This window comes from Pyxicephalus adspersus, chromosome 1 (assembly GCF_032062135.1).
Source record: "Pyxicephalus adspersus chromosome 1, UCB_Pads_2.0, whole genome shotgun sequence".
Lineage (NCBI taxonomy): Eukaryota > Metazoa > Chordata > Amphibia > Anura > Pyxicephalidae > Pyxicephalus > Pyxicephalus adspersus.
The window spans coordinates 27,982,201-28,003,617 of record NC_092858.1 but is presented as its reverse complement, the minus strand read 5'-3'; the positions used below and the strand labels follow the sequence as shown (position 1 = coordinate 28,003,617).

Here is a 21,417-nt window from a genome sequence, read left to right as displayed (position 1 = left end):
TCCTAAAATGGCCTAGTAGCCAAAAAAGTTTGCTGACCCCCGAGTTAGAAGTGATTATAGTGAGGGGACATCGCCTGTCCCTTTCTGCAATAATGATCTGCCTGATCATGGATTCTTATAAGTGGAATTTAAAGTCACAAGCTTCAATGGAGCATATGCACTTCACCATCCTGGCTTTATGGAAGGGGAGCAATAATGTTTTCAAATATAACAACATTTATATGCCCGGTGTCTCAGAGGTTAGCACTCTGCCTGTGCAGCACTAGGTCCAAGTTTGAATCTCAGCGAGGACAGTATCTGCATGGAGTTTGCAGGTTCTCCCTGTGTCTGTGTGGGTTTCCTCCGGGTACTCCAGGTTCCTCCCACATTCCAAAAACATGCAGTTAGAAAATTTGGCTTTCTCCCAAATTGACCTTAGACTGTGGTAATGACATGACTATGGTAGGGACATTAGATTGTGAGTCACTTTGAGGACAGCTAGTGACATGACTATGGACTTTGTACAGCGCTGCGTAATATGTCAGCGCTAAATAAATACTATGTAATAATAAATTATATACACGCAAATGTATTTATTTTTTTTTAAACTGCATATTCACTTACGTTTACCAAGCCAAAATAGTGCTCATTCACGGGAAACTGTTCCGGGCCAATCTCTTTCTCTAAAGCCGAGGCATTGGCGCCCTAGAAAAAAAAAAAAAGAATACATACACCATTAGAGAGGCAGGACACACACGATTGTATGCAGATTAAACTAATTCTTTTCAACTTCTGTAGAAGAACACGCTCCCCACATATCCACTGAATAACCCCTATCAAATCACATCACGCATTTGTTTCTGCAGACACATTTTGGGGATAAAACACTTAAGCAGCATGTACATCAGTCTAATCATCCATTTACTCCTGCGCACAGGGAGAGGCCGATTACAGCACAAGCACTAAGGCGTCATTTGATGGCTGTCCTGCTGTGAAAAGACTGTGCTCAAGGGCTCAAAAAGCTCTGGCTGTAACATTTTAAGAGCTCTTCTCCGGCATGAGATAAATTATTTCAGCACAGAAACGTGATGCGGTCACAAATCAGGATATCGGTCTGGAAGATTCTAATTTTTGTTAAGGTGTGCTGCTGAGTTGTCTAGACATAACCCATACACACAAATGCCCGAATTGCACTAAAGAATCAAGCACTTTATGATGGGTCCAAGAAAGGAAATTCATGCTTGTTCAGGGAACAGTGCTGTAGATCCACATCTAGAATAAAGTAACTTTTCTGGAGGTACAAACTTAGCTCTCCTGGTAATGGGTATGTCTTAGAAGCAGAGTTTTGGCCTATGGAAACAGCTGAGCCTTCTTAACTGGAAAGCTGTTCCCAAGTGCAGGACTGCAGCTGTGCACACATGCAGTTTGTACATACCACAAAGCAAACTGGATCACTGTAAAGATAATTTACTTCTATAGTGACTGCACATACTTGTATGTATCTTGGGTTTGTTTAACACAGGTTAAATTTCTATGTTGAACAAGCAATCATCATAGCGAAAAGTAAATTCTACAGCGACACAGCCTATACTGTGCTACTCTGCTAGGAACCATGTGAAAATCATGCAAGTCCAGTTTTTGCACTGCAGTTAAGGTTTGGGCAGCCCCTTCAAATAAATAAGTCGCCTTAACACAGTACACAGGAATGCACAATATAAATATGTAGATATGTACTGAATTAGGGCACATACATGAACAAAGTTATGAACCCTAATAGACTGAAGATCAGACCTGCACCATTGTGGTAATACAGTGCGTAACAGATTGTAGTGCATTGCTGTGTTCACATGCAGTTTTGCTTCCTGGTTGCTATTGAACTAAGAATAAAATGAATGAGCCAGCAAAGCAACGAGTATATGGTGTGTTTTAATTTATTAATATAGATGTAAATGGAAATCACTGAAATAAAAAAAATAAAAGTTTTTACATTCGTTATAATAAATTATGTGAAATACAGAGAACTATCTTCCTTTGAATACATTTTCACCCAGAATAAAAGGGTAATTCCCCCCCCCCCCAAAAAAAAAAAACAAAAAACCATGATTACAATTTACCATGTTACAAGTTACCATGATGCAATTTATCAGATATCACCTAAAATTAAAAGATCAAATTTGGGTGGCCTGACCTTTTAATGCTGAAGAGACTGTTGTATCACCAATTTTTAGCAGCCCATGCATGGCCACCATATAAATAGAAGCCAGCTTAACACTTTCAGATGGGTATTTTTCTTCTCTATGTTTGAAGTATGATACCCAAAATATAATACCCGACGCGTTTCTCCAATAGAACTCTTCAGGGGATGCGCTGAGACTGTTTAACAAATTGGTATTTCAAGAGTTTGCCTTGGATAGGTAATGCAAGGTTGCCATGATTTTGTAAGGTCCAAAGTGTTCAGATAATAATAGCCAATAGGGTTCCCCAGTTTGGATTGGTGTGGAACGTCATGTAAAGCAAACATTAAAAAAATAAAAAAAAAGCTTCGGTATATGACACAATCCTTTTGCTTTTTCTCGAATAGGGATTTTTTATCAAGTTTTTATCTAGTTAACTGGCCTTATCTTCCATGAAGCATTAAATGGGAAAAGCCAACAAAAAAAAAAAAACAATTTGATTGTATTCACAAATTATTGGTATTTGGTCATTTGTCACAATTATTGACCTAAAATATAACCTTTATTTGCCACAATAAAAAACCCAGCCATTCCTTTATTTTGATTTTTGTATCATACCTCAAACAATTTCTTACAAGGGGGATGGCTTCATGAAACATCTATCAGAGGTGGGATTAGAACCGTTTCCTATTTTTAAATTTTCCTTCTCTATATGTTAAAGGCTAATAAGTCTGGCTTTGATTTTAGCTTACAATGTCTGGCCATTGAGTATGAAAATCTAACAATATATTGGAGAATAAAATTGATGGTCAACAACTTTCATTCGTTGGAATTCCCTTTCAAAACCTTTTACTCGATATAGGTGAAAGAACAGAAGAATTCACCAACAAGCTTATTTCTCTTCTATACACTATAGCAAACCCACCTGGCTCCTTGTGCTGCTTCTTCCTTCCTCTGAACTCAGCTGTAATGATTAAACAGTAGACTGCAATAGGTTGATACCAAGCCAAATGCAGGTCCAGTACTTGCATTTGAAAAACACATTTAATAATGAATTAATGATTACAGAGCTGGACTAATTGGTGTTTGTTATATCTGCCCAGAATTCCACTTTAAATTAGCTTAATGGCACCATGAAAAAAAAAATTCCTGGGGAGTCCAAAACTTGCCATATTTTGTAAGTTATGAATTAGATATTTTAGAAATATCTGAAATAACTTTCTGCAATGCCAACAAGTTGTTTAGCACTTTCTCCTAATGGACTGGGAACTAATTGTATATAGTGAAAGCTGCAATATGAATTTCCATTGTATTGTTCTCCGGTTACCTCAGAGGGACAAGAGAATTAACGTAGCAGAGCATAAAGCACTTATTAAACTGATAAACCATTTTCTGGTTACTACATTCACGTGGCAAGGTAATGAGATCCCCATGGAAATATGGTTGTTACTAATGCGTCTGTTTACAACATGGATACAGCTGTACAAGATCGGACATTGCTCGGAATGACATGTACAGAAAAAAAGCCACAAACTCTTCCTTATATTTGGAATGAGCAGATAATCACAAACTAAACTAACACCTGCTGAAACCCCTTTATAAAAGGAGAATAAAACAAACAAAACTAATATGATCTTAGATGTTTAAATTGAAAATCATAAGGATTTTAGGAAATCTAGGGATTGGTTCACAAGATCTACAACAAATGGTATTCCATATTAATTGTAGTGCAAACATTCTGGGTTCTATGAAAATCATTTAGGGTTTGTGTTGTCATAAAAGTCTATTGAAATGTAAAATCTGTCCAAAGAGAAAATAAAGTTCCATTTTTAAAAATCCACAATCAGTCAGGTCAGGACAGGTGATGTCCTTCTGGAATAATCCCTTCGACCTGCATGAACGCTTTGGTTTCGAGCAAAAAGCTGAGCTGTACATAGGCGTCATTAGCTTTAGTTGCCAGGATCCCCGGCAATCCCAGCTTCATCTGCGTATGCCGGGAATGAACTCCATTATGCGTGCCCAGGAGTTAGATCAACCTGCAACGGCTAATCAAGATTGTTGAAGATGGAAAGGAGGAGATAGCAAAATGAGTAACACAGGATTAGGTCCACTTTAAAGAAGGTAAGTCAGATGAAGGTCAATTGTTGCTAAAATGCACCTGTGAAAGAATTCAGAACAATCCTAGAAGAATGTCAAACGAATACTCTCAATACAGGACAAAGGCCAGACACAATATTTCTAATCAAATGTTTTTCTACTTAGGTAAATAAAAGCAGATCCTATCAGACTGCTAACACTCTAATGCAGTTTATCTCAACCAGGGTTCCTCAGGAAGTTGCTAGGGGTTCTCTGAGCTATGGGAAATATGGACCGTTTGGGTCAGTTTAACTAAATCTTTTTGGCTATCTGTAAGGATGACATTCTTCCCACTGACCCCCACACTAATATACTGTGAGATGTGGATATAGTACATATAGCAGGGGTTCCCTGAAGAACTAAAAGTTATTTCAAGGGTTGCACCATGGCTCAACAAATCAAGAAATACTGGTCCAATGTAAACAACCAGCAGCTTTTGAAGTTTTTTTAATCTTAAACCTATAAAGAATGCAAAATTTAGAAATGACTGTGCTGTGATAAACTGCACCAAAAGTGAGACAACAGGTGCACCACAAAGCATTGTTTTCCAAGTTGAGTCAGCAGGGTGTCAACCTATTTTCTGGATTGTCTGGAGTTTTTTTTTTTGTTTTTGTTTAAGGGCCATTACCTTTTAGGTGTACAGGTTCTAAAATTATTTTTCAACTTCCTCCCTTAGGCCGCTAGTACACTTATTTCGGGTCAGAAAGCAACTCCTGCATGATCTGGTAAAATCTAGAGCTGGGAAACCCAAACCCGCACGCTAATGTCTCAGACTTCAATAGAATGTTGCTGCTGCAATGTCTACTTCCTATTGAAGTCTATAGGCACCAGGCTAGGATGTAAGGAGCTGTACAGGGGTGGGTCAGCGCAGCATATTTGGGGGTCAGGATTTAAAAAAAATCCTACATTTGTCCTTTAGGGAACACAGTTTCACTTTGAGAGTACTTTACATTTAATATGACATATTTGTATGCGTTTTATAACATACTAGTGTTTGCCCAGCCCCTTTTACACCCAGCATTTTTCAGTGACCACCCAACTGTTTTTAATGGGTACAGAATACAGATACAGGGGCTGCCACCTACATCTTCTTCCTATCCAGCCGAGAAAAAAAAAACTGGGGAAAACACTGGCTATTAGTTTTCCCCCCAGCCTCTTTTAGCTGGGTGCACCACACGGCATCTTACAAAAACCACCCTGGTTACTAAAGAGTTAGGTCACAATACATGAGCTGCCACCCGCCTACAATTTCTTCCCACCAAACATTACAATCATCCTCCCTTTTCTGTAGGACGGGAGTGGTGGTGTGTGTACAGCACTCATTCATCTGTCACTGGAAACGATCACAAAGGATTATTTCCAATGACAAATTCAAGGTGTGTACATTTTCAACATGGGGGAACCATTGTCATAATTTTCAGGTCTTAAGGAACACCTACTATAATTATCATATCTTCAGCTCACTGTATACTAGTGGGTGTTTAGTAGGAAGAATGTCTTACATTTCTGGCCAGAGGGAAAAATGTCACCCTTACAGATGGACAAAGATCATTGGTCTCACCTAAACTGACCTGAGAGGTGTACATTTTTCAAGAAACCCCTAGTGAGGTTGAGAAACCTGGTCTAGAAAAATGTAGCCATACCATCTATAGACAACATGCATTCCTAGGACAAGATGCTCAGAGATGACGCCATGTCAATCTGTGCAATTGTGAAGTTCTATGTTGTATTTACAAATGTCTGACACACATCAGCCACTACTGAAGCCTCACACCTTACAACTTTACAGTCTCATCACTGCTGAAATGAAGAAAAGCTTACATCTAAATATTGTGGACAGAAGACATCATCTCGGTCCAGGGAAAGTCACCTGCTTGGAGCTTTAGTATTGCTTTTTATAAAAGAAAGGGTACAGAATAAAAAAGAAAATGAATATGGTTTTTGTAAATTATGGCATGCCAGGTAAGTGATCATCAGTATTCTGCACTGAAATGTTTTTAAGCCAGGTGGTAAGAAATTGTAGGCGGGTGGCAGCCCTTGTATTGTGACCCAACACATCAGTAACCACCCAAAAACAGTCGGTAGTTACTTAAAAGTGACGGGTGGTGCGCCCGGATAAAAGGGGCTGGGCAAAACACTGGATCATGCAAACTTGCAAAGTTACACAATATTTGAGGAGTGAGTGGCACCATTCCAGAGCACAAAGCCATAGCAGCTCCTTCATTTCCCAGTATCAGCTGCCAATATCATGACACCCCACTGCATGCACTGCAAGATTTTGTTGTACGAGCTGCCTGAATGGTAAGCATTTATTACAAATGTGCAGAATGCATTCATCTAGACACATACTATAGCTATATTTACCACAAAACAAATACAAATAATCATAAATCCATTATCATGAAATAAATCACAATGTGTTTCTAAACATAAACCAATTTTGTATTGTGAGTTTAATGTGTAGTTTGCCCGCAATTTATACAAAACAAATTTTACGGTGATAGATTATTGATTCACCTCAGCATCAACCACATTATCATAAACACTGCAGAAATAAGCTTTCACAAGTGCCTTGCTGGTAAATACACCCACATCATAAGTATAACAAGATGGGTTGGTGCTGAACACTTGGAAATATTTTGCAGTAAAGAACTTAAAGAAAATGATGGCAGGTATTTACATAGAAAGTGCTAGGAAACTTCTTCAGGCAACTAGCAAAGTACACACAGTTTGCATTATATTTGCCAAATGATTTGTAATATTGTCAATTCAGTCTTCAGAGCAAAATGGATGACAGAAATAAAGGTCCATACAGATGTGCCCTACATTATTTCAAAATAAATAAAGCACTGTACAGACAAGCACATTAAATTCTATGAAGTGGGGAGAGTAAATTAAAGCTACCCCAAAACAGTGTTCAAGCCGGCCTTTTTTTTTAAGCCGGTTGAGTGGCAGCCCCTGTATTGTGACCCAACTCGTCAGTAACCACCCAAAAACAGCCGGGTGAATCAACAGGTTGAGCCCCTTTGATTGGGTAACCCGGACAGGAATTTTCTTGTAGTGTTTGTTGCACATTTTTAGGTTTTTATGTTAATGTTTTTTTTTGTTGGTACCTAATAAAGTTATGGTTTTGGATATTTAATTGTTAAAACTTCCATTTATTGGCCTTAATTGGCCCATTTTTGAGGGAACCCCTCAGACCTCCATTTTGTATTAAATTAGGGATGTGGCCTTGTAAAAATAAAACAGGGAGGCTAAATCCAATTGGTAGTAGCTCCTCTTTAACATAATTTTCCCCATAGAGCAGCAAAAACATTTCTAAAAGTTTATGTCCCACCAACAAAAAATGTTTCTTAGTAGATTAAGATGAAGTGGGGAAAGGTGAGAACCCCAGCCAAGCTGTCCATTTTACTAGAAGGAAAGCAAAGGGAACTCTACAACATATACTAAAGAAATACATTTGTTTCTCTCTGTAAGAAAGTTTCGGTTTCTGTCCCTGCTGAGGTATTCCTCTCACTTCCTTTCTTGCTAAACTTGTCAGTAGGACCAGAACTAAGTGTTCTTCTCTAACAAGAGCAAAAATGTGGCATGAATACTAATCATTGCCTACTCTACACAAAACTTAAAGTTGCACTTTTGGATCAGGCAGGCGATGTCCCTTCTGCATTTAGAATTCTCACCTGCCTGATCGCTCCATATAACGGGCAAAAATATTTTAGTTGCCAGGATTCCCTGGATGAACTCCTGCAGTCCTGCATGGTAGTTTCACCCCCCTGACCCAGCCAATTAACATAGCCAAAGATCACAACAAGATAAGAAAAAGGAAGAAGATGGCGGCGCCCTGCAACAGAACAGGGAGAGGCGACATTTCAGGAGACTCTGTGGATAGACTTTGTCTGTACAATATTTGCTTCTTCAGATTGAAGCAGGGCAGAAGGAGATATAATGTAGATCTAACACACCTGGTAATGAATTCTGAATGATCGCATCTGAATGAGCTGCATCTATCCACCAAAACAGCCTAAACCTCAGCAACATGGCCCATCAAACTATGAACAATTAACAAACTTCTCTCTTGTATATCCAGGCCTCTAAATCCAGCTCACCCTGTGCAATATATAAAATGTCTGCATTAATATTTGTTTTTGTGGTATACCAAACCAGTTTGTGACTAGGAAGAAAGGCAGACAATAACTTCAAAGCCCAGGGAGTGCCATTACAAAGACTTTCCTGCTTTGAACTAATTAGGTGAAAGTCCCAAGCCACTAATTAGGTAATGCTAAGGCAACCGTCAATAGAATGTCATCCCAGAAATGAACACGGTTAACATGATTTGCCAAGTAAGCAATACCACTAAGGAGAGCAAACAACACATTCCTGGTATATAAACCTTTTTATGGACCATTTTATCCTTGTGAGAAAAAAAATAAAAGTAAAAACCTTATAAATGACAATACCAGCAATGTAGCACATGCATTAGCTGCAAGGTATGCATGGAAACCCAATGCTTGTTTGCATCCTGCACTATTCTGGCTGCACTTCTGCATTTCATCCCATTGAACTTCAGGGGGCTGCTGGATGGATCAATCTATCAGCCCTGTAGAAGTCTATGGGACCGTAATTCACAGGCATAGCCAGGACAGTACGGCATGTGCAGAAACAGCAGAACCGTGCCTGCTGATCTGGCTAAGTAAAAAAGGGGAGGGTGGGTTAAATTAGTTTATGGGTGAAGCACCTATTACAATATTACAGCTAAAAAGATTTTACTTTCTGACTATAGATGGTATGATGGTATAGATGGTATGGCTACATTTTTCTGTAAACTACAGTGTCAGAGAGACTGAAAAAAGTCCTAGACCGCAAAAAAAAAAAAATTTAAATAGTTTTTGGACATATACATGGGCTCATGTTGATAGGCATTGTTTTCCGACATTTGATGTGCATTCCATGCAAACTCAGACAGGTAAATTCCCATTGGCTTTATTTCAGCAGTAACAATTCTTGATTTACCCTGAGCTGTGTGTTTTGTATGCAGTATATTCTATTAAGGTGAGTTTGACCTGCAGGCAAAATGGGTCAAATGCAGTCCTTTCATGTCCAGTTCTGCATTTGTCATTTAATTGCAGCATCTTCACTGGAACAGCAAAAGCAGCATGTGAAAAATTCTTGTTAACAAAACCCCAACCTACTAATCATTTTAAGTCTAATAATGCAGTTAAACCTGGCTCCCCGCTGCCCTGGACTGCAGGACACATGGTAAGTAGGATAAAAACTCTTTAACGAAAGTGGCAAATATTTTTTATGGCATCTGTATCTGAAAACCATCAAAGGCAATAAAATAGAATGCAGGAAAAAAGAAAGCATCCATATCACAGGTTCTGCTCACAGACAAGAGAAGAATTGAAGGGTTATGATATTGCTTATCCTAACAAGCAGAAGTCAGCTACAGAAGTGTTGATGGCTCCGAGTTACATACAAACTGACAGCTTTGATGTTTATGATTCAAATCAAGCTCATGGGATTAACAAGCAAAAAAGGGTTTTGTTTCCGTTTTTTAAATTTGGCAAGCATTTAATCTTGCCGAGACCCAGAAATGTCTATTAAGAGCTTGAAAAGAAAAAAAAAAGGGAACATGAATATTTGTATTCTTCTGCAGTGACATACAAGATGTAGATATAGCAGATAGCGGTATAATGATGACATACCTATATGATGATATGCTATCTATCCTTCTCTTTGTAGTTCAGGATACAAACTGCTATATTTTTAATCTGCAATTCAATTGAAGGGTTGTATTTAAAAGGTATGCATATCAGTGCAATATTAGAAGCTTTGTCCTATGAACATCTACTAATAACACCATTGACCTGTTAGGTCAGTTTTTGCACCTCCTGTCCTAGTGACAATGATCAGAGCAACACAGACACTTTTGTTTTTACCAGGGCAAACCTGGAACCTTTGCCATGTTTTTTTCCTGTGTTTCTGTTACAGATTTACCCTTACTTTCCATATGATATATTTTCAACCACAGGACGGCAATCTTCTAACATAACTCTGCCAGGGGGTCCAAAACTTTCTTATTCTATCCAAAAGTAAAGAAGAATTTCCGCTGCACATAATCTTAAAGAAGGGGAACTGAAAGCTTTTAAAATTGTTACAGGTGTAAAATATTGCATATGAACACCCCTGATAATGAAAACTGATATGAAAGCACCAGAGCACTGATCCGATTGATTGCTCATAGTCAGACCAAAATTATATGAATTGTGGCTGCTGTAGTCTCTGCCTAAATATTAAGGGACTGATTTATAAAACCACGATAAATACAGTAGTCATATATCAAAGTAAATCATATTATTATTATTGGACAGTATTTATATAGCCCCGACATAATATGCAACACTGTACAAAGTCCATAGTCATGTCACTAGCTGTCCTTCAAAGGGGCTCACAATCTAATGTCCCTTCCTCAGTCATATGCCTTTATTACAGTCTAAGGTCAATTTTGAGGGGAACCAAACTGCATGTTCTTGGAATGTGTGAGGAAACCCACGCAAGGACGAGTAGAACTTGCAAACTCCATGCAAATAGTGTCACTGCCGAGATTCGAACCTGGGACCTAGCGGTGCAAAGGCCTGAGTGCTAACCACTGAGCCACCATGCTGCCCGTTATATTATGACAAATGAAAGTACAACAGCAAACTGCAGTGCTATAGGAAGCCATTTATTCGCATTATTGAATGGTTTCCAGTGACAACAGAGTGGCGGTAACCCGGTGATAACAGCATGGTTACTGACAAGAAGAAGAATCGGGCAATGTCAATTGCATTGATAATGTGTTAATACTAATACAGGGCACTTCACTGAGACGTAATGGCAAAGTGGTAATTCAGGTGAAAATGAAGCACTGTGATAAAGGTGATAAAGCCATTTCATTTATTTGTCCCTGTAAAAGCAGACACTACCTCCTCTGAATAAATACAATAAAAACACAAAGGATAAAGGCGATAAAAAGCACAAAGTTAGAAAACAATTACTCAGATGGATAAGAAATACTCTAAGGTACAAATCTTTGCCTTTTGCACAGCTTAGAATCTGTCCGTCAATTCAAGACCATCAACTGTGTCCTACTTCAGTCACATCTGTGATTGCTGATCCCCATGTACAGCTATCTATTGCCTGTGACAGCTTGCCTTGCACAACGTCTGCTGAGGTTTGTTCACCAATACAATTATACAAAGTATTACTAAATCATTCAAGTCTATGCAAATATAGTAATACATGAAATCATTTGTCATGCAAAGTTTGCTAGAAGTGTAAAATAGTGAGCACCGATGTGCAGAGAGTTTATTGGAAATATAGGTGTATAATGTACTTCAACCAGAAATAAACATAGCAATTACATAAAAGCTCTTGTTGCTTGGCCTTTAATGAAAATTGCTGTCAAATAACTAGATTTACATATACATATATATATATATATATATATATATATATATATATATATATAAAAATGTGGTACGCTTTGTATGCAAATCCTGACTTGGCTTGCCCCCCCTCTCAAGCTCTTTTATCAGACAAGTCCATCCCAATTAGGGACCAACAGGGAGACCTGAGAGGAGCAGAGCCAAGTTTCAATAATATGTCAGTGTTCTCCCCGGGCTCTTTTAGCTGGGCTCACCACCTGGCACTTTTCAGTAAAGACTCTTGTACTTGTTTATCCTTTGTTACTTTTTTTTTTTTTTGTAACAAAAGATAAACAAGTACAAGAATCTTTTAGATTGTAAGCTCTTCTGGCAAGGGTCCTCTCGTCCATCTGTGTCACTGTCTGTATATGTCTGTCATTTGCAACCCCTATTTAATGTACAGTGCTGTATATTATGTTGGCGCTATATAAATACTGTCTAATAATAATATTAATAATATTACTAGTATGCTCACTAGAAATGTTTTGTCCTTTGCAGACCCCCTAATGCCAACCCAGTATAACCCACATAGGTAAATCTGGGTATCTGTACTGTGCAGCCCTGCTCAGATGGGAACAGACTTTGCTTAAAAATGTCACCACCGTTTTATTCAATCCCAGTAAGTTCCCTAGGCCCTTTTAGCTGGCCGCACCAGCCAGCACTTTTCAGTAACCTCCCGGCTGTTTTTGGGTGGTTACTAAGGAGTTGGGTCACAATACAGGGGCCGCCACCCACCTGTAGTTTCTTACCACCCAGCTTAAAAACATTTCTGTGTTGAACACTGCAATCCGATGTTTAATCCACACAAATTGCACCTTGTGTAGGGTGGAAATGGTGTAAAAACTCTATTAATGCAAATAAAATGCACCACATGGAAACTGCACAAGAGTAGGACATTAGGAACTCTAATAAAAGGTTAAAACAGAAAAGCACTAAGCTCAGCATCGGACTGTTCAGATCTCAGCAATCCATTTTAATTACGCTCATTAAAGCTTGGCTTCTTGCACCATTTACTGAACGTAATCCATCATAGACAGCACCAGTGAGTGATGTTCTAAATTTTTAACTTGGGTTTATCAAGTTGTTTGTGAAATGTATAAGGACACCAGATTCCTCAGGTAATCAGAGATTGGATTTACCAAGTTCTTTTAAGGTGCTTGTTACTGCACATGGAAAGTACCCTTTGTTAAGCAGAAATACCATCAAGACCACTGCAAGGCAGCCAGATATCTGCATGGCAAGGAAAGTATGTAGGTGAAACGTAATACAGGTCCGGAGGTTGCCGGATTTTTGAATGTCAACCAGTAATTAATAATTGAATTTTGAATGGAATACAGTAGAACCTTAGGTATCCGGCACCTGCGCAGAATTCCGGATAACAGTCCGATTCCGGATAACTGTAAGTTTCCTTTTCTCAGCCATTCAGCACTAGACTTGAATGGAGAGACTTGCCCCCATTCACCTCAAGTGCTAAATGCCTGGGAAAAGGGAAAACCCTGATGATGCTTAAGCACTTCCCCATCCAATCATGGAGCGGAGCAATCAGCGGAGCTCTGCTTTCTTGATTGCCGTAGGACCCCGGTTATCCAGAACTCAGATCTCCGCTGTCGGGTTCCGGTTATCTGAGTTTTCCAGTTCCAGATAACAGGGGTTCTACTGTATTTAAGTATTATTTGTACATAATGTTCACACGCTTTCATTAGCGCACCAGCCTCTTTTGCATTGTAATTAACAGATTACAAAACCATAAAAACAGCTGACCTCTGCACCTATGTTGGCTGCAATTGAAGATGAAAGCATTAGGCTGAAGGTCTGATACCAGGAACAGCTAGTTGCACCTTTACCTTTTGCTTTGTGCAAGAATTTTTTTTTTATGTGTTTCACATCTCACAGAGCCATAATAAATAATTCATTACAAAAATATCTGGGCAGCCATCTCCGATTTCTGGTTTTGCAGATATTGCAGTATTCTCTCCAGCCCCTTTTAGCTGAGCGCACCGCCCGGCACTTTTCAGTAACAACCTGGCTGTTTTTGGTAGTTACTGAAGAGTTGGGTTACAATACAGGAGCCACCACCCACCTAGTTTCCCACCCAGCTTAGAAAAAAAAAAATCTGGGTTGAACACCAAAGTGCAACAAAGTACAAGTTTCCTAGATTTTCTGAACCACTGTGGAGGAACAAACATGTAGATCAGGGGGTTTGAATCCGATCTAGTTTTATTTGCCATGTTTGTTTTACCTTGGTGAAAAAAAAAGTGTTGAAACATCGGCTACATCAGGGCAAAAAGCACATCTATAAGGAAATCCACAACGGCTGCCCATTTATTTCCCACAGTGCAAGTTGCCTTTAAATCCTATATTAAGGCTGCATACACACGTGAAATTTTTGTCAATGGAAACAATTTTTTGTGATCCTTTACAGCGACAGATGAAAAAACAAGTGCTATACACACATTACCCGTCCGGTTCTATGGAGCAGGGAGAGCGAGCAAGCAGCACCCCACTGTGCCCCATCAGTCATTCATGGAACTGTCTGGATGGATTCATAAATAACATCAGGAGACTAATATACACATCAGATTCTCGCACAAGATGTGCCTGACCATTCACATCAAACGAGAATCCTCTGACGTGTACATAGCCTACCTGTGAGTGTTCTGATCACAGAAAGTAACAGTATGGAAGGATACGTCATGAAATAAAAATAGAGAGAAAGTAGGGTCAATATCAGGGAGCAAAGAGTACGAAAGTGCAGTAATAAATTGGAAGACAGCAAATATAACTGTAATGCTACATAAACACGTAGACCACAGAGTTCAATGACACAGCTGAAGTACATAAATGTTTACAGTATATATTGCCAAATGATTTATATTATTGCACAATATCATGACTTACACAAAAGTCATATTATATACAAAGGAGAAAAGTATAAAATGCATCTATTCTTGAAATATGTTTGAAACACATAAAATGCTTTCAAAACGCTCTGAAATGTCCATGAATAAACACCAATATATAGTCATCATTAATACCTGCTGAGAAAACAACCAGCGTGGTAAATATTAGTAAGACAAACAAATCTGAAACAGGAAGTCTGGGAAGGCATCCTACCACACTTTGCCAAGGGTACAAATATTAACCAATGAACTTTCCAGAAAATCTAAGAAAAAAACCAACCCAATGTGCTTCACTTTTACAGACACAACAAATGTATACAAACCGCTATTACAATGCAGTCACAAATGGAATCTTCCAGTATTATTGTGGCTTCCTCTCCTTGGCAGCATTTCAAACCACCATATACAGTATATAGAAAGATCTTCCACAGTTACTAGATAATACTGTGCATATAAAAAGCATACAAGGTAACTCCAAATGACAAAGGTGATGGGGTTTCTGGGATTTACAAGAATCAAATTACTTTATCGGTGCCGAAACAAGCTTTGATTTTGGTTGGTAGTTTGCTGGACAACGCTATTAATTTTACAGAATGGGCAAATCTCAATAGATATAGAACACATTTCCTCATATATGAATAGTAATGAATAGTAATGAATATCAGTGTTCAAGCCAGAAGACAGGTGGTAGGAAATAATAGGTGGGTGGCTGCCCATGTAGGGTGACCTAACTCTTTAGTAACCACCAAAAAATACCCGGGTGGGCACTGAAAAGTGCTGGGTGGTGCACTCAGGGAAAAGGGGCCGGGGAGAACACTGTATTGTGTGCATTGCATATAGGCTAACCTGGACAACAGAATCCAAATAGGTTCCATCATAGGAAGAACATTTGATGGCCTCCTGGCTCCTGGATAAGGCTCCTGTGTTTGTGTGGGTTTCCTCCAACTTTCCAAAATATGCAGCTAGGTTAACTAGCTTCCCCCTAAAATTGACCTTAGACCGTGTGAATGACATATTACTATAGAAGGGACAGTAGATTGTGAGCTCCTTTGATGGACAGTTAGTGACATGACTATGGACCTGGACTATGTACAGCGCTGAATAATATGTTTGTGCTATATAAATAATGTGTAAAAAGTAATACCATGCATTGCATTACAGCACCCCTGTTTAATTTGGCTAGCAAAACACCAAACATCCAACACATACGTTACCATACATGAGCTGTGTACTGCAATTCATGTGCATTCCCTTAGAACAACATTTCACAAGCAGGGTTTTTGTGGAACCCCCTGGGTTCCTCCAGAAGATGCTAAGGGAACCTTAAGCAATGACCAGTTTGGACTTCCCAGGTCCGTTACCACTGACACCACTGATCTTTTTGGCTTTTTGTAAGGGTGGCAGCCTTCCCAATAAACTGTGAGCCATGGATATAGTAATTATAGAAAGGGCTTCCTGAAGACCTGAAAGTTATTTCAATTTTATTATCTTTAATATTTAGTTCTCCATGTAGAAAAGGTTGAGCCTTGGAGATTTAGGGTGACAATGAATGTCACTGCAACAACCTGACAAATAAAACTCCCTAAATTGTAGCGTGGTACAATACAACAGTGTCAAATGGCTGTTTAAGTCAACAAATGTAGAAAAAGAAATCCCTTTCGACCTCTGTACAGTTTTTCAAAGTGTTAAATAACTGGAGTAAAAACTGGAACTTCCAGTGCTAGAGCTGCTAAAATACCAAATTATTACACGGCCTCCGCCATTGTACCCTATGGGCTCTGCCGGTGAAATGTTTTGGCCTGTGCACAGTAAATATAAATGTATCAAATCTCCCGATCTGCTGTGTTCTCATGTAAACAAAGAAACAGCATAATCAAAAGACAACAATGGAAACATACCACAGCTAAAAGTTACATTTATGCTGCAGAAATCACACACAAGGTCACCTCTTGGCCTGTTTACACTTTCTGATGTCCTTCAAATCACAAATCTCCAACTTCTAATGAGTGGAAAATGACTTCTGACTTTCACTGTGAGAAGATTCTGATCAAAACTTTGGTCAGCAAAACAACTCACAAGATAAAAGAGGGAACCCACAAGTAAAATAACTAAAAGGTGAAAAGTTTAGTGACCATGTGGTAACCACAGAATCTCACGTTAACCAATTATATTTCCATCAAGTCAAATTAGCAGAGAGATTAACTATTCCTGTCGGTTACCGCAGTTTATAAAATTTCACTCCATAAACTCTACAGCTGACCCAGATGGTATGGTTCTTATGGTGGCCACAACCAGTGTTCTGAAATTCTTTTTTTTTTTTTCTTCTTTTTAATGCTGCAGTAAGGTTGGATTCACATCACATATGTAACATTTAGCTCAATTAATGAGAATTAGCACTTTTGTCGCTGTGCAACAAATTACTTAAGTGCAAGTTTTATTTTAACTCCAACACCAAGGCAATGAATTGCTGCAAACTGAGCCTATTGAAAACAATGGATTGTGTCCTACATGCGGACTGTGCTGAGCAATGCGTGTCAACATGCCCCAAAGTGTGTAGTGTGAATGGAATCTAAGTAAGTTGATGAGTTAGGGCAGAATGTGGACCAATAGAAAACCAGGATATTACATGCAACTAAAGATTTTATTTAATGAAAGGGAAACTAAACCCAGTGGATACTCACCTGCCCCCGTGGGAAAGACATGACAAATGAAGTGTTCCCAGTTGTACCTGCCAAAAGAATCTAGTAACCCCTATATTTCTGCCAGTTTTCTAAAGCACCCTATCCTTAGTTCCACCTTTCAAATGCCCACCCCTTTAGTATGTCCCATCATCTTTGTATTTTTCTCAAACTACCCAATGCCCCTGTAGTGCGACCCAACTTTTCAGTAACTACTCAAAAACAGCCCAGTGGCTACCAAAAAGTCCTGGGTAGTGCACCGGGCTAAAAGGGGCTGGAGAGAACACTGGACTACCTGACTATCTTTGGGTGGTTACTGAAAAGTTGGGCAACAATACAGGGGCACTGGAAAGTTTGGGCAAAATACAATGGAAAAATGGGGCAGGTGTTAGAAAGTTGAAACAATGTGGGGGGGAGATACGAAGCTGATAGAATTACAGGGATTTCTAAGGCAACAAAATTCTAGGGAGAATACTGTAACAGGGATACCACATGCTCTGCTGCAGTGCCATTCATTCCTAATGGCATCCCAATGTACCCCCTCCCCTGTACAGTGCAGGTACCGTTTTTCCACCACTGTGCAGCAATGGATGGGCTGCCCCATTACAGAGCATAGTACAACAAGAGATGATTGGCAATCACAGTCTTATTCATGCTTCAGGTAAATCCAAGCTAAACCTAACTTTTAAAACAACTGCAAGCAGGTAGGTGCTTTATTGCATGATGAACAAGCTATGTCTCTTGTACAACAAAACAAAGTAACCAGTCCAGTGTTCTCCCCGGCCTCATTTAGCTGGGCGCACCACCCGGCACTTTTCAGTAACCACCTCGCTGTTTTTAGAGCAATTACTGAAGAGTTGGGTCACAATACAGGGGCTGCCACCTGCCTTCAATTTCTTCCCATCCTGCTTAGGTGTTTAACACGGCACTTTTCTCTAGAATGCCTTACTGCCTGCTCACAATTTCCTCTTGAATGCACATTGCATACAGGCAGGTAAGTCTGTTTTATTGCAGAAGAGACATAGCCTGTCTCCTCTGCAGTAAAGAACCTGCCTGCATTGTAAGGTTTAGATCCCCTGTAAGACACCTTCTGACACCTGTGCCTGGGGCCAGAAAACAAAAACACACAAGGGACAGTAATTGTGCTAATAGTAACCTTTGTACCTGCAAGTTCCAGCTGCTGATCCTAACCTGCTCACACCTCTCATTCAATCCCAGAGGAGCTGACATAGCAAGGAAAAAAAGAAGTATCTGTCTCCTTCAACAGCCTCAAATATCATAGAGAAAATATGGAGAATTGCCAAGACATCAAATCAATTTATCATGGAATAGTTATTATTAATAAACTGTATTTATATAGCGTCAGCATATTATGCAGCGCTGTACAATAAACATGGGCTGCAAATGTTAGACAGACACAGACAGGAGAAGAGGATCCTGCCCAGAAGAGCTTACAATCTAAAATGTATCACCCATGGGGAAAAAGAATGCAAAACCCAAGCAATGGGAACATCCTGTAACTTCATTTGCCAAAACTCTGGCACCATCAGCGATTTCTGTGGTTTGTTCAGCCCGGGGACTGGCCAGTTACAGATCTACGTGTTGTCCATGAAGAACAATCTGAGTATAATTATCCTCGGGCTATTGTAATGCTAAACGCCGCTCATGTCATTCATAACATCCAATGACACATTACACAATCTGCTTTATCCCTCGCTATCTTTGTCCCAGAGACACATTTGGTCTTCGTACAAAACAGCCACAAAAATCCAGAAATCATTTTCTTCTGAAGGTCGTGAAAGAAAAATCGTTCTGTTTGCGCCGCTGACAACACTTTGCTGTTCTTTAGGACACAAAGTTTTGTTTCTTATGAGTAAGGAGCTAAGGTTTCATAATTATAAACACTGAAACCAAAAGTTTGATAAATGAAAAAAGATCCAGAGACAATGAAGTGCAGAACACGGCGCTGATATGAATAGAAGTATAAATCATGGGCACAGGTAGAGGGAACACAACCCAAACTGAGATATCAAACCATATCCGCCATGTCTATCCAGGGGACAGCACCTCATACCTGCACATGGTACAAGCAGAAGGTGGTGTGCAGGGTATATTTACATGGCTGGGGGAAAAATATGTGTATAATGGGGTACCTATGCCATCCAGCTGCAGCCATACCGTAAGCACACAGGACGGGATTATGTTATTCCACTTCACATGCCAAGGAAAATAAAAATACTTTTATATAAACACAGCTGGTTCACTCCATGCCAACGTACACAGCTGTGCTCTGCTTTTACAGTCTGATTGGGGCAGCCCTGCAGTCTGTGGGCATCTAAAGACCTGAGCCCTTCACATATACCTACCTACACACCTGTGTCCCCTCATATATACCTACCTTCACATCTGTGTCCACTCATATACCTACCTACACACCTGTGTCCCCCATAAACCTACCTACACACCTGTGTCCCCCATAAACCTACCCTGTTTCCCCGATGATAAGACACTGTCATGACGAGGCGCGGCACGCAGCCATGGAGGCAGACGGAGGAACCACACGGAGTCACCCACCGTACCACCCGATTCGGGTAAGCGAAGGTATCGGTGGGTGGCTTATTTGCGGGGGGGGGGGGCCTTATTTTACATTTTTCTCTAAAAAGGGGGGGCTGTCTTATTTGATGGCCCTGCCTTATCATCGGGGAAACACGGTACCTACACACCTGTGTCCACTCATATATACCTACCTTCACATCTGTGTCCACTCATAAACCTACCTACACACTTGAGGCCCTCCCATAAACCTACCTACACACCTGTGTCCACTCATATACCTACCTACACACCTGTGTCCACTCATATACCTACCTACACGGCTGTGTCCACTCATATACCTACCTACACACCTGAGCGTGCCCATATGTCTACCTACACACCTGAGCCCACAGAGATGCATCACCTGCAGCTGCATTGCCTCTTACCCATGTTTCTTTATGCAATTTACCACCCATACACACCTCGAAATGTATTCCTTCTCTCCTCTGATCAGTGTCCATCTGCAGCCTATTTCTCCCTCACACCACTGCCCATCTAAATAGCCTGCCACCTGTGCCACCTGCAACGTTATACCACCCCATACCTGGGTTCACATGGACCACATCTAGCTTCACTCCCCCACGTCTGTGTCCGCTTGCAACATCAAGCCATCCCATGCCTACTTCCATCCTTTCCCCTACCATACACATGCCCACCTACAATTATACCCATCCAGTGCAGATTTACGCCATCAAACTAGTGCCCACCTGCAGCCTTACCCCGCCTACCTATCTCTTTATACCACCTCTCATTTAATACATGCGTTGCTCCTTTCTTTTACCCACACAGGGCATTATAATCCTTCTTACCTGTGCCACCTGCACCAGCCCTCCCCCCACACACACACACACCTGTGCCCACCTGGAGCTTCAGCCCCCAACTCATACCAATCTGCAGCTTTATCCCCCTTACATGTGTGCCAGCCTGCAGATTTACCCCTCTCACATGTATGCCCAGCTCAAATTACCCCACCAGTGCCCACCTAGAGCTTTGCCCCTCCCCCACGTGTGCCCACTTACAGCTTTACCCCTCCCCCTGCACCTTGCGGTGCCCCCTGGGTGTCAGTGCCCGGTGCGGGGTGTGGAGGGAGTGGTAATGCAAACAATGCCGGGCCCTGCTCTTCCCATTCCACCTGACAGGGCAGCTGACATCCAGCCCTAGGCCGCAGCTCATCCCCGGCCTCTCGTACAGCTGCACACCGCAGAGCGGACTCTTTCCCTGCCGTCTCCCTACCCATGCCGTCCTTCCCCTGCAGCCCAGCCCCCGGCTTCTAGGCCTCCCACACCTACCATGGTACAGATAGAAGCGATCCTGGAAACTGTCATTAGGATTTCCATCCGCCCGGCGCCATCTTCACCCGATCACCGCCAGCAGACAGGCCGGAGCCGCGCGCTCCCGCCCATCGGACACTCCGTACTGAGTCAGTGCGCGCTCCCGCCTCCCGGGACCCCTCAGTGCGCGCTCACGCCGGAGAGAGGAGGAGGGGAGG

At 40.7% G+C, this 21,417-nt stretch overlaps 1 protein-coding gene across 1 annotated transcript in view; it reads right to left on the bottom strand.

Annotated features, from left to right (window-relative positions):
- The window catches only part of USP12 (ubiquitin specific peptidase 12), a 35,956-nt gene extending 14,539 nt beyond the window's left edge, over positions 1–21,417 (bottom strand). Inside the window, exons 1-2 of the mRNA XM_072404708.1 lie at positions 21,218–21,417; positions 604–684 (exon numbers count right to left, since the gene is read on the bottom strand). Of these exons, the coding sequence (XP_072260809.1) occupies positions 604–684; positions 21,218–21,265 (129 nt within the window). The 5' untranslated portion in view covers positions 21,266–21,417. The remainder of the gene's footprint in view (positions 1–603; positions 685–21,217) is intronic.